Source organism: Meriones unguiculatus, chromosome 11, assembly GCF_030254825.1.
Source record: "Meriones unguiculatus strain TT.TT164.6M chromosome 11, Bangor_MerUng_6.1, whole genome shotgun sequence".
Lineage (NCBI taxonomy): Eukaryota > Metazoa > Chordata > Mammalia > Rodentia > Muridae > Meriones > Meriones unguiculatus.
The window spans coordinates 24,034,427-24,046,924 of NC_083359.1; the positions used below are offsets into that span (position 1 = coordinate 24,034,427).

A 12,498-nucleotide genomic window follows, 5' to 3' on the forward strand; every position below is an offset into this window, starting at 1 on the left:
ATCCAGTAGTGACCCATGTGTGATTTAATTATTTTATAGGAGTTTATAGACAAAACAAAACAAAAAACTGATTCTGAGCCCACCATTCTGTGTTTGAAGTTAGTCAGCATTCTTTTGTGAAGCATTTTCCCTCTTCAATGGTCATTGAATTATAATTCTATAAAAGAGACAAGGAGGGGCTGGAGAAATGGCTCAGAGGTTAAGAGAACTGGCTGTACTTCCAAAGGTCCTGAGTTCAATTCCCAGCAACCACATGGTGGCTCACAACCATCTAAAATGAGATCTGGTGCCCTCTTCTGGCATGCAGGCATACATGCAGGTAAAATACTGTATAAATAATAACTAAATAAAATATCTTTTAAAAAAGAGAGACAAGGAAACTGCTTGCTCCCTTTAATAATTGCCAGTATAAGAAGTTAGTGTAACAATTATATCCAACACTATCAGTGAGCTTTCCCTTCTTTGAGTATTGCTCTGGTGCTGTGGGCTTTCATTTTCTCTGTGGATCACAATCAACTGCTGTTGTTCCTGCTGATGCTCAAATCGTCTCAAATTGGCCCAGGGGAAGAACTCCCCATCTAGACTCATTTTTGTCACATCCTCTTATTATTCTTTCCCTTCTGGCTCAACAGATGTCCCAATCTCGCTTGCGTTTTCTGTGACACAACTAACCTGGAGGCAGTCATTTCTTCTAGGAGTTTACTCTAATGGGGAGGAGTGTTGCCAATCAAGATTTGGATGCCTACTGCTTGCAGGGTGCATTTCATCTTTGCCCAGTGGGCAAAGCTGGGAAATGCATTTAAAAAAACAAAACAAAACATGAGTTCAAGAGTGGGGAGATGGCTCAGCAATAATTATGCTGCCCAGCATTCACATAAAAAGCGGGATGTGGAAGTTTAAACTTGTAATCACTGCACGAGGGAGGCAGAGAGAGGAGGCCCCCTAAAACTTGCTGGCTACCTAGGCTAGCCTAATCAGTGAGAGCTGGGTTCAGTGAAAGGCAGTCTCAAAAATTAAGAGGGATTGAGGAAGACATTCGATGTCTACCTCTGACCTCCACATGCACATAAACACAGATGCGAACAAACTAATACACGTACAAAAGCTTTTGATAGTGATGAGTACAACATTTAAATTCACATGATGGCATACGGCAGGGTAACATGCCTTTGGTATTAGTGGCTGGGAAGCCTGAAGAAGGAAGGTCACACACACCCTGTGGCTTCCAGGGATCAAATTTAAGTCATCACACTTGGTGGCGAGCACTTCTACAGATTGAGCTGTCTCGCTGGTTCGCTCTTTGTTTAAATCACATTCTGGAACAAGCAATAAAGAAAACAAGGTCAGCAGAAGAAAATACAAAACTGTACAATGACCGATTTTATTTTATGTTCCTTGTTTAAACTTACCGAGAAGAATCTGGAAGGCCTCACCCACAGATGTATAAAGTGGTAATTTGGTGTATTTCAGTCTTTTTTTTTTAAGATTTATTTCATACAGTTTTTATTTATACAGTATTCTGTCTGCATGTGTGCAGACACACCAGACTCATTACAGATGTTATGAGCCACCACCTGGTTGCTGGGACTTGAACTCGGGACCTTTAAAAGAGCCATCCCTCCAGCCCAGTGTATTTCAGTCTTTGCAAGGAATTTAGAAAAGCTACTTAGAGATAATTTATAAATGCTATTGCAAATGCTATTTAGAAATAAGAGACAAGAAGTCACAACTACACTTTCAAACTTGGTCACAAGACAACGTTTGATAGCTTTGTAAGACTGGTTTGTGGCAGACTGGGAGCAGAAAAGACACAGCCCAGGAGAGCAAACAGTCCTGGCAGGAGGTTGAGTTGAAGACAGGAGAGTCAAGAGCGAGACCTCCACGGTGGCTAGAGCGGCTCTGACAGCAACAGGAACTTCCGGGGTGGGGCCTGTCCATCTTTTCTCCATGGGTAATGTGGGTTTTTAGCACAGCTAACGTCTGCAGTCTCTTTGCCGCTACTTCCATTATATTAAGACGGTGCCTGAGCGTGGGGACGACCATGGCAAAGAGCAAGTTTGAATACGTGCGAGATTTTGAGGCTGACGACACGTGCCTGCCGCATTGCTGGGTTGTGGTGCGACTGGACGGCAGGAATTTCCACCGGTGAGCTGGCGGGGCGGGAGGCCGGGTGGTGCGCCTGCACTTCCGGGAAGCGCGCCGCCCTCAGTTACCGGGGTAACGCCTCAGCCAATGAGTACTCAGCATTGAGCGTCACCTTAAGGGCTTGCTAGGATCAGACTTGCTGCCGGGTGGTTCAGATATTTAAAAAGAGCCGGGTACTGTAATTAGTGACGAGCCCGTGCTCCTTAAGCAGAAACCAGTTTGCAAGAACTGTGTGTGTGTGTGTGTGTGTGTGTGTGTGTGTGTGTGTGTGTGTGTGCTTGAGGGTGGGGAGTTACTTCCTGGTCCACTACTTAAACTTCAGCCAAATGTGCAACCCTTTTGTTACCTTTGAGGGCTGACTGTTAAGAGGCCTGCGTAAGCCTAGCGGTGGGCAGGAGTTGACTGTATGTCCTTATTTCGTTGTCAGTTCTATGTTAATATGAACTGACTGTACTAGGATGGGGAGGGGAAGAGACAATGAAAACCAATGGGGACTTAATTTCAATAAAGGAATGTTATTTAGGTTTCTTTTTTATCATTTTATAACTGTGTAATCACATAGAGCTGTAATGATGCTTAGTGAGCACTTAGTAATAGCCAGGCATAATTACATCTTGATCTCCTTATCGTCAGTACAACCTGATAAGGTAATGTTCTCTATTCACGCAGTAAGGTGAAGCTTCACAGGAAAGTGTGTTGAAGCCTAGAAGTTGTAACCCTTCTGGCCAATTGGTCAAAGCATGAGGGGGAAACTTGCAATTTTTTTTTCTGTATATGCTTGTGTGTAAGTGTGGGGTCACTCCTCAGAGCTGTCCACCGGAACTCACCAAGTACTCTAGCCTGGTGGTCCTCTAGCCCCAGGAATCCTCTTGTCTCCATCTCCCCAGAATTACAAGCAGGTGCCACCAAGCCCCCCTCCCCTTATTTAGACCAAGGACTAGAACTTGGTCTACATACTTATAAGACAGTACCTAGTAAGCTATTTCTCCATCTCCGTGCCAGTTCTTAAAGAAATAAGTTGTTCCTAGCAGCATTACAGCGTCTTCCTTTTTCAGCTGCCTCTGGATGGTGTTGGTAATGACAGACTCTCCACTGTTTGTGCCCAACTTTTTCCTCTATGAAGGTTTGCTGAGAAGCACAACTTTGTGAAACCTAATGACAGCCGAGCTCTCCAGCTGATGACCAAGTGCGCCCAGACAGTAATGGAGGAGCTGGAGGACATTGTGATTGCCTATGGACAGAGCGATGAGTACAGCTTTGTGTTCAGGAGGAAAAGCAATTGGTTTAAAAGAAGAGCCAGGTGAGTTTCAAAACCAGCCTCCCGCCAGGGCGTTTTCTCCCGTTTTCTGTTCTTCTGGTAACCATGACAACAGCTGAGATCTTAGAGATTTCAGGTGGTTGTATCTACAGAGTGTACATTTCTTATTTTGACTGTTTCCTTTCATTGAGATCCGAGCATTCTTGTGCTGTCTATTTTTCTTTTTTTAGATGCTTTCTTCATCTGATTTTTCCCCTTCTGTATCTCACCAGTCCAGCTTCCAGACTGACCTATATTGAATATTTAGACTATAAACAGAGACTAGAAAAAATAGAGTATTAGTGTCACATAGGCAGCTTTGCCAGTGTCATGCATTAAAGTATTATTTAAACTTTTTAACTAAGGAGATAAATCTGATATTTAATTTGATAGTATATTGAAACTCTTAGGGGAATCAAATTATATGATGAGTTGCTTTGTTTTTAAAATAATGTTTCCCTTTCTTCCAAGACTGAAAACAATACCAACCCCCCAAAACAATAACAAAATCTTGAACCATAAATTTATTCTACATCTTGTGGAGAAAAATTTGGTGTTAGTGACTGTGCTGTCTAGTTTTAGGTCAGTTTGACACAAGCTAAAGTTATTTCAGAGGTGGAACCTCAATTCAGAAAATGCCTCCGTAAGATCAGGTTTCAGGCAAGCCTGTAAGGCATTTTCTAAATTAGTGATTGATAGGAGAGGGCCCAGTCCATAGTGGGTGGTGTCATTCCTGGGCTTATGGTCCTGGGTTCTACAAGAAAGCAGGCTGAGCAAGCCATGGGAAGCAAGCCAGTAAGAAAGAAGTTCTCCACATTTGCTGGATCAGCTTCTGCCTCCAGGTTCCTGTTCTGTTTGAGTTCATGTCCTGACTTCCTTTGATGATGAACAGTGATGTGGAAGAGTAAGACAAATAAGCCCTTTCATCCCCAAGTAGCTCTGGGCCTGGTGGTTTGTCACAGCACTAGTAACCCTGACCAAGACAGTGAGTAGCTGAAGTAGAGGCTGGCTACATTAAAAACATACAGCCAAAATATTAAAAGTTTTTCTTAGCTGAATATATTTTATCTTCTAGCTGATTGGGCAGTTTATATGATCTCTCTGTTGCATCCACAGGTCCTATCTTGGTATCAAATTAATACCAAACACTTTCTCTTTCCTTGTTCCACCGAACGTGTCTTGCACTTGCAAGTAAGTTCATGACTCTTGTAGCCTCCCAGTTCGCCTCCAGTTATGTGTTTTACTGGCGGGATTACTTTGAGGACCAGCCCCTTCTGTATCCCCCAGGATTTGATGGAAGAGTTGTGTTGTATCCTAGCAACCAGACTTTGAAGGACTACCTCAGCTGGCGACAGGCAGACTGTAAGTGGCACTAAGTACACAGTTCAAGTCAAACTACCAAACCTGTACATTAAAGTTGGGATCTGATACAATAGAATCTTGCTCTATAACTCAGGCTGACTTCAAATCCTGCCTCAACTCTGAAAGGCCTGTATTAGAGTGTGTGTGCCACTACACCTAGCTCTCTCTCACACACTGCTTAGTTGACAATATTGGAAAAGTTGAGAGATTTTTATGGGGAAATTATCTGTAGTTCTTTGATCTTTCTCTCTCTTGTGTGTGTGTGTGTGTGTGTGGTGCATGTTTGTATATGAGTGTATGTATACATGCATGTGCTTTCATGTGCTTGCCTGTACAAGTGTTGCAGAGCCGGAGGAAGAAGTGGGGTGTCCTGTTCTATGACTCTGCTCTACCTTATTCTCTGACTGAACCTGGAGCAAGTCTGGCAGCCAGCAGGGTTGCTAACAGCTCCAAGGTTCCGGGTGCATGTCGCTATATCCAGCTTCTTACACAAGTGCTGGGATCTGAACTCAGGCCCACAGGCCTGCACAGCAAGAGCTCTTACCCATTTAGCCATTTCTTCAGCCCAGGTTTGCTTTTTAAATTCAGAGGATAAGGCAGTCTTGCATTTCAGTTTATGTAGAGCCTCTGTGGTGGCAGCTCCCTTTTTGCTTTGCAACACACACATGCACGCACGCACAGAAAGTCATAGGCTGCACAGTCCCTGCTTTTCCCTGCCATTCCGCTGGAGTTAGCCACCACTCTGTGAACTTAACGTTTGTACCAGCATCAGTGCTTTTTGAGTTGCGAGGCCTGCCTTTCATGACTGCAGTGAGACTTGTAATTGTTGGTGTGTTTTTGTTTTGTCAGAAAAACAGAAATAATATGAATCAAGTAGCTTGGAAACCATTTCTAGGATGAATACCTAAGTCAGCCGATTTGTACAAGGTGTTACTGAGATGACCATGTGAAGTTCTTTTCAGGAACTAAGTTTTACATGTCTACCCCTTTCCCTGTCTATTCCCTATGTAGGCAGACTGGGCGGTCACTAAATGTCTCAGATCTGAGGAGAAAAGCTGGGTTGTGGTGTTCTTGGAAGCATAAACAGTCTATATAAAACAAGGCATATATACTATAATACATAATATTATACATATGTAAAACTAAGATTCAGTTATATATAAATATTATTTTGTTTTTGTTTTTGTTTTTTTTTTTTTTTGCAGGTCACATCAATAATCTCTATAATACAGTTTTCTGGGCCCTTATCCAGCAGGCTGGACTAACACCAGTCCAAGCTCAGCAGAGATTAAAGGTATAAAAATCCTATGCGGAAACACAGCTGAGGACTTTAGCTCTGGTCTCTCGTGGTATTTCCGGAACGTTCTCTTCCTTCCTTAGCTTCCTCTTCAGCTCTGTTTTGAAGGATAGAAAGATCTCATGAGCAGAAGCTCTCACCGTGCTTGCTGTCAGCCGGGGTAGATTATTACTCCTCCCAGGGCCGCTGTGCCAGCGTGCTCACATTTGCCTGCAGTCACATCTTGGCTCCCCTCTTTTGAGGGTGCATGCCTTCTCCTTGGTCTTGCAGGGCCTCTTCCCTCATGCCATGTCCTGCTGGGCTTCTGTTCCTTCTTAGGATTAGAACCTGGGTAAAGTGAGAGCCAGAGAAGCAGACTTCTGTGTATCCTCGCTGCTTCGGAAAACTTCGGAATAGTTCTCAGCTCATAGGCTTCTAGAAAGAGCGAGCCTCGATGCGTTCAAACACACGTAGATGTAAGTGCTGACCACTAGCCTTCCTTACTCGATAGTACTGCTGCCGCCTGTGGGATGGCTGATTCCGCAGTGAGGCAAGGCACTGTGCCAGGTCCTGAGACAGTGTCTTCCACATTATGATCAGTGACATAGTTGTGGTCTTTACTAATAGTATCCGTGGTGAAGACTTAACTTGTTGACACCGGTGGGAATGCCAGCAACCCTGTCTGGTCAGAGCCAAAATCAGATTTTGCTTCCTCTGAAGAGAGTACAGACAGCCAGGCAGTGGTGGCAGACGGATCTCTGAGTTCAAGGCCAGCCTGGTGTGCACCTAGGAAGTTCCAGGACATTCAGGGCTACATAGAGAAACCCTGTCTCAACAAAGCAAAACAAAAAGAGGAAAGATAGCCTTCATCTGCTCTTTCTTCTCAGAAATGGAGATGACATTGTGATCGAGTAAGAACCATTAACACCAAGTTTCTATACACACAAAGCTGTTGTTGCTGTTAGCCCCTAGTCACCCCACACAGTCTAGACAGTGCAGCCACGGTTTACAGCAGAAAGGGATTTGGTGATTGCAGACATCTAGATTAGATTAGACTAGCAGGGGCTGGGGTGTAGCTCAGTAGTAGAGTGATCTGACTTTGAAGTGAAATGAAAATTCATTAGTAACTGTGAGACTAGCGCTGGCAGGCCTTCCCCCTGGCAGTGGAAGTGTAGGAGAGAGACCTACTGAGATTCTTCTCTCTTGTGTGTTTCCTCAGGGAACTCTGACAGCAGACAAGAATGAGATTCTGTTTTCTCAGTTCCACATCAACTACAATGATGAGCCACACATGTATAGGAAAGGGACAGTGTTGGTGTGGCAGAAGGTAAGGCTACATATTCAGAGAGAAACGGTGGCTGGGGTGTGGGAGCCCTCATCTTTCCCAGGTTGTTTCTGCCCACCACCCCATATGTGGTTAAGATGCTGGTTGCTAACGTGACATAGATACTTTGCAAAAGGAGGCACTGTAGAGGGATAGTTGCATGTTTGTTTGTCAGGCTGTTGTGGCCTGGAGTCTCTCATAGCAGATGTAAATAATACCACAGAATTTTAAATTAGTGCACTTGTTTTCTGTGTTCCCGTGTCAAATAAACCCTCTTCATGGGTAGAATATAGAGCTGGAGAGATGGCCTAGCAGTTAAGACCGCTTGTTCTTGTTTGAAGGACTTGGGTTCAGTTCCCAGCACCCATGCGGTGGCTCACAACCATCCGTAACTCCAGTCCCAGGAAATTCAGAATCTCCTGACCTCAGGCACAGCTTGCATACGCCATACCTATTTTGCCTTCATTAAACATTTAAAAAATACTTTTTCCTGTGCTGGATGGTATTATTAAATGGTTTATCCCCTTCAAGACAGCTGGAGTACTGAGCACTAAGAGATACTGTAAAGCAGGAATAAAAGTAGCAAATAAGACACTTTGACTTTCAGCAATTTTATTAGATTTCCCCAGACATTCATCCTAATCATCTGGAATGCCTCTACACTTAGTTCCACCAATATTTTCTCTGCTATCAGCTCATGGCCATTAATTATCTCTAAATCCATTTCTTTTCATGTTAGTTCTTTTTTTTTTTTAAGATTTATTTATTTATTATGTATACAGCGTTCTGCCAGCATGTAGGCCTGCACCCCAGAAGAGGGCACCAGATCTCATTATAGATGGTTGTGAGCCACTGTGTGGTTGCTGGGAACTGAACTCAGGACCTCTGGAAGAACAGACAGGGCTCTTAACCTCTGAGCCTTTTCTCCAGTCCTCATGCTAGTATGTATGTATGTATGTATGTATGCGTGTATTTATATTAGGCAGAGAAAAAGTGCCTTTAAGTTCCATAGTTTGCTAATAGGAAATGAATTCCCTTCTCCCTTCTTTGTTTGTAATTCCACTCTATTAGTCAGTGCCTCTGAAGAAAGAGAAAAATAGGATGAATATAAACATATTTATATAAGTATAAATACATATTCATATGTATATATGTTGTTTTTTTTTTTTTTTTACTAAATCAACTTACACTAAAATAGTAACAACAGTTGCCTCTCGCCTAAGAGGATGAGAAGCCATTAGTTGCCTTGTTCTTGGGCTAGGTGCCTCAGCACTTGGAGTTGTTCCTCAGAGGCTGTCTCATACTGGAAAGGCAGAGAACCCTGTAATTCTGCAGTCTACCGGGCTGGGTCACTGGGTAGTCCTAGTCTGGCACTGAAACCCTGGAAGTCTACTGGTGTTGCTGGGTCCTTAGTCAACAATGGAAGCTGGTTCTAGTACCAGAAGATGCTGCCGACTGAGAGTGTGTCTACCTGTATTAAGTAAGACAATCTAGAAGATTGTTCAGTTGAGTGTTCCTACTCAGATGGTTCTAAGTTGTGGCAAGATGACATAAAACCAACCATCACAATCACTTTTCAAAATATAGTAACCTTTTCCCAAGATTTGTTGTTGTTGAAAATGTTGTATTGCTGAGGATCAAGCCAGGGCCTTCTATATGCTAGAGAGGAACTCCATCACAAATCTATTGCCACAGCCCTAAAGGTACCATTTGTTCCATATGTTTTTGAGACAAGGCCTCACTGTGTAGCCCTGGCTAGCCTGAAACTCACTATGCAGACCAAGCTAGTCTTGAACCTATAAAAATCTGCCCACCTCGAGAGTGCTGGGATTGAAGGTGTGTGCTCCATACTGGTCTAAATGTATTTCTACATGGAAAGAGGTCTACCCTGTTGATACATAAAACTCCCATAGTCAGTGCCATATCAAGGAAAAAGGTGAATTTCTCCCATAATTCTCTTTGTGTTCCTATCCCACTCTCAACACTCTCCCTGCTTTATCTTTTGCCTGTAGGTAGATGAAGTCAGGGCACAAGAAGTTAGACTGCCAGCAGAGATGGAAGGAGAGAAGATGATTGTGACTCGGACCAGAAACCGGCTGGTGCCCCTGTACTGCGATCTCATTGGGGATGCTTTCTGGAAGGAGCACCCGGAGATTCTGGCGGAAGAGAGCTGAGCTTGCACTCTACAGTCCCGGTGTGCTTAACCATGCAGGGCTCGCCGAGTTTCCCTCGTCCCCTGTAGGTGCTTCAAGCATTCCTGGCTCCCAGCATCCTGTAAGGAGCGACAGGAGTGGAGTTGGGTGGAGACCAAGAAAGAAGTCGGGGGCGGTGTATCTTGTTCTTAAGCAGAATACCTTTTTTTTTTTTTTAAATGATGTTATAACATGACTCCTTTGGCTCTTTTCAAAATCATGGTCCTATTTTTATAAAAGAACTATTCATACTCTGCTGGAGGAGTCGTTTTTAGCTATGGCATAAGCCTTACAAAAACCTGTCGCCTCTTTTCACCTCTGATAGAAGAGGAGCCCAGACTTTCCCATCACCCGCCTTTCTTAACGAGAGAACACAGTGACTGAAAATCCCACTTCTGACACCTAAGTACTTGCACTTATCTTTTGGCATGAAGTTAAATATGGGTTACCACCTGCATGATGCCTTCAGACTGAGGAATCCCAGGGAACACTGAGGCTCCGCGCCAGCCCCCCCAGAGTGCCAGCTCTCACAGAACACAGGAGGAATGGTTTGGGTGTTCTGCATCATTCCAGGATTGATGTTTCTGGAACTGTTGGCATGATCATTGTCATCTCTTACCGGGGACAGAGTTCCAGTCACTTAACTCTTTTTGAAGCAAAGGTATCTTAGGGAATTACATGTGTATATGAGAGGGAAATGTTTCTATATGAAAGAGGATGGGGAAGCAGCTACTCCTTATGCGCTGAAAATACTTCAGTGGGAAAAGCTGATTAGGGTTAGACTTCTGGACAAACATTTTCAAATAGCATCAGTGTAGTCAGAGCCATAACATTGAATTCAAGAGCGGGGAGGCCCAATACGGTGGCGTAGCCTAATCCTAGCACTCTGGAGGTTGAGGCAGGAAGATCTAATGTTTGAAGCCAAACTGGGTACATGGCAAGGCTCTGAGAAGGAGTGGAATTGCCGTGAGGGGACCCCTGGAGATATTAGAGGTTTTAAAATAGCTCCTCCTGCCTGTGGCACGATGGAATTGGCAAGGGGGCATAGAGTGGTAATGGAAACCATTTGTTACCAAGGTGTTAAACTCAATGGGAAAGTCAGGTTTCCTCTTGACCTTGTTTTGTGTCTCAGAGGAAGAAGATTATTTGGCTCCTTCAGTAATTAATTAAAAGACAGCCTCTGTCCTGCTGCTTGGTCTTGCATTTGCAGAATCTACAGCCAAGAAGAAAATGTATTTTTGAAAGAACAGCGTCTGGCCTCATCCCTCACTAATTGACACCCCATCTGCTGATGCCATTTTTTTCCTTCCTGTTCTCTCCACTCCCCAGGAAGCAATAGAGCTCTTGTTTGGTAACTGCTAAAATCTTTTTAAGAGGAAAAAAAGCATAATAAAGATTCTAGCTCCTTGGCCTACTTAATTGGTTTCCTCATAATGAACATGATTTGAGCGTTATGTCTTTGAGAAAGCCAGGATCCATGGCCCCACATAGCAGACATCCAGAGACTTCTGGATAGTCTTAAAGATATTCGTTTGAATTGTAAAGCACCGATGTAAGACACCCATGTGGATATTTGGGACTCTGCACTTAATTTTTTTTTTTTTTTTTTTTAAGCCCAAAGGCTTCTGATGCATGGCATTGTAGCACTTTGGGCAAGCAATTCCTTCAGTATGCCCGATGAGGCAGTCAAATCATTAGCTCTTGATGAGCATATTTAGCTTAATGGTAAGTTGATAGCGTTTCCTTTGAAAATTGGGCAAGTAGGGAATAAAGACCAAAGTTTCATGACAACCCCTAGAGAAAGTTTGTGCTTTCAGATACAGGGAAGCCTATCTCTGGACTTTCCCTAGGAGTAGTCATTTACTGCTAGTTGTGCAGTCAGGAGATTTTCACTCCTGAAGGGGATTTTAAAGCAATAAACCAGGTTTAATACCAACATCGTTAAGAAACCATCACTTACCCAGTGCTTGGTTGTTTTCATCCTGTTGCCGTGTGCACTCACAGTTGCATATTAATTTTCAGTTTTCATCGTTGTTTTGAAGATGCTCAGGTTTTCTTTTGGGTCGCATTCTCAAACTTATAGAAAGTAAGAGAGCTCGTGTAGACTTAATACTGGTTGGATACTTTGAGAAGGTGGTGGCAATTAGGAGAGTGACTGCAGCAAGCAAGTCAGCTCTGCTGGATGAGGAGGTCCTATCTAGAGGAGATAAGAGCTCCGGCCATTCTTCCAGAGGACTGGGGTTCAATTCCCAGGACCCACAAGGTAGCTCACAACCATCACAACTCCAGGGTACCCACCACTCTCTGGTCTCTGTGGGTGCTGATTACACATGGCACACAGACATACACGCCGGCAAACATACACAGATCTGATCTTTGGACCTCCCATTACTCGGGAAAACAGTGATGGAGTCGTTTTTCATTGATACTAAGGGTTCTCCAGTCTCAGTGGGCAGGGAAAGGAAATGAGGGTCGGCATTACCACTCTTCTGTAGTATTTAGCCAGCTAACATGCACCCGTTGTGTGCTCTGTACCCTTCTGTCATGTTTCAGATGACAGAACACAAAGAGGCTCAATTTGAGCTCAGACAGGCTAATCCGACTCATGTAACAGGAAAGCAAAATGTAGTGTCTTCTGTCCTTTACCTCCAGCTGAAGCTGGACAACAGAAAATGTTCACGGACTTTAAACGAGTCTGGAGTATCAAACACCCTAAGCGGTCAGTGAGTTAGGTATCAATGAATTTTTGTTTGTTTGTTTCAATAAATGGCTAGTTTTGTTGTTGTGTTCGAGACAGGGTTTCTCTCTGTGTGGCCCTGGCTGTCCTGGAACTCACTTGGTTGACCAGGCAAGCCTCAAACTCACAGAGGTCCACCAGCCTCTCCCTCCCAAACGTCTTTGA

General features: G+C 43.8%; 1 protein-coding gene across 2 annotated transcripts; it reads left to right on the forward strand.

Annotated features, from left to right (window-relative positions):
• The first annotated feature begins 1,921 nt into the window (after nt 1–1,921).
• Nucleotides 1,922–11,015, forward strand: Thg1l (tRNA-histidine guanylyltransferase 1 like). 2 transcript variants are annotated; one of them, XM_021651430.2, is made up of 6 exons: nt 1,922–2,145; nt 3,269–3,445; nt 4,635–4,804; nt 6,010–6,098; nt 7,300–7,407; nt 9,417–11,015. In XM_021651430.2, the coding sequence occupies exons 1-6, from the start codon at nt 1,955–1,957 to the stop codon at nt 9,576–9,578; spliced, it is 897 nt and encodes a 298-aa protein (XP_021507105.1). In that variant the 5' UTR covers nt 1,922–1,954; the 3' UTR covers nt 9,579–11,015. The 2 variants fall into 2 exon arrangements, with proteins under 2 accessions (XP_021507105.1, XP_021507106.1); XM_021651431.2 differs by lacking the exon at nt 1,922–2,145 and having other exon boundaries at nt 3,315–3,445; nt 4,559–4,804.
• Nucleotides 11,016–12,498: the final 1,483 nt, after the last annotated feature.

What these genes read in the sequence shown, in the direction of transcription:
- Thg1l (XM_021651430.2), top strand. Translation starts at nt 1,955, where the DNA reads ATGTGGGTTTTTAGCACAGCTAACGTCTGCAGTCTCTTTGCCGCTACT. An exon ending in TGGTTTAAAAGAAGAGCCAG is followed by an intron (nt 3,446 to 4,634) that starts GTGAGTTTCAAA and finishes TGCACTTGCAAG; the next exon opens with TAAGTTCATGACTCTTGTAG. An exon ending in AAGCTCAGCAGAGATTAAAG is followed by an intron (nt 6,099 to 7,299) that starts GTATAAAAATCC and finishes GTGTTTCCTCAG; the next exon opens with GGAACTCTGACAGCAGACAA.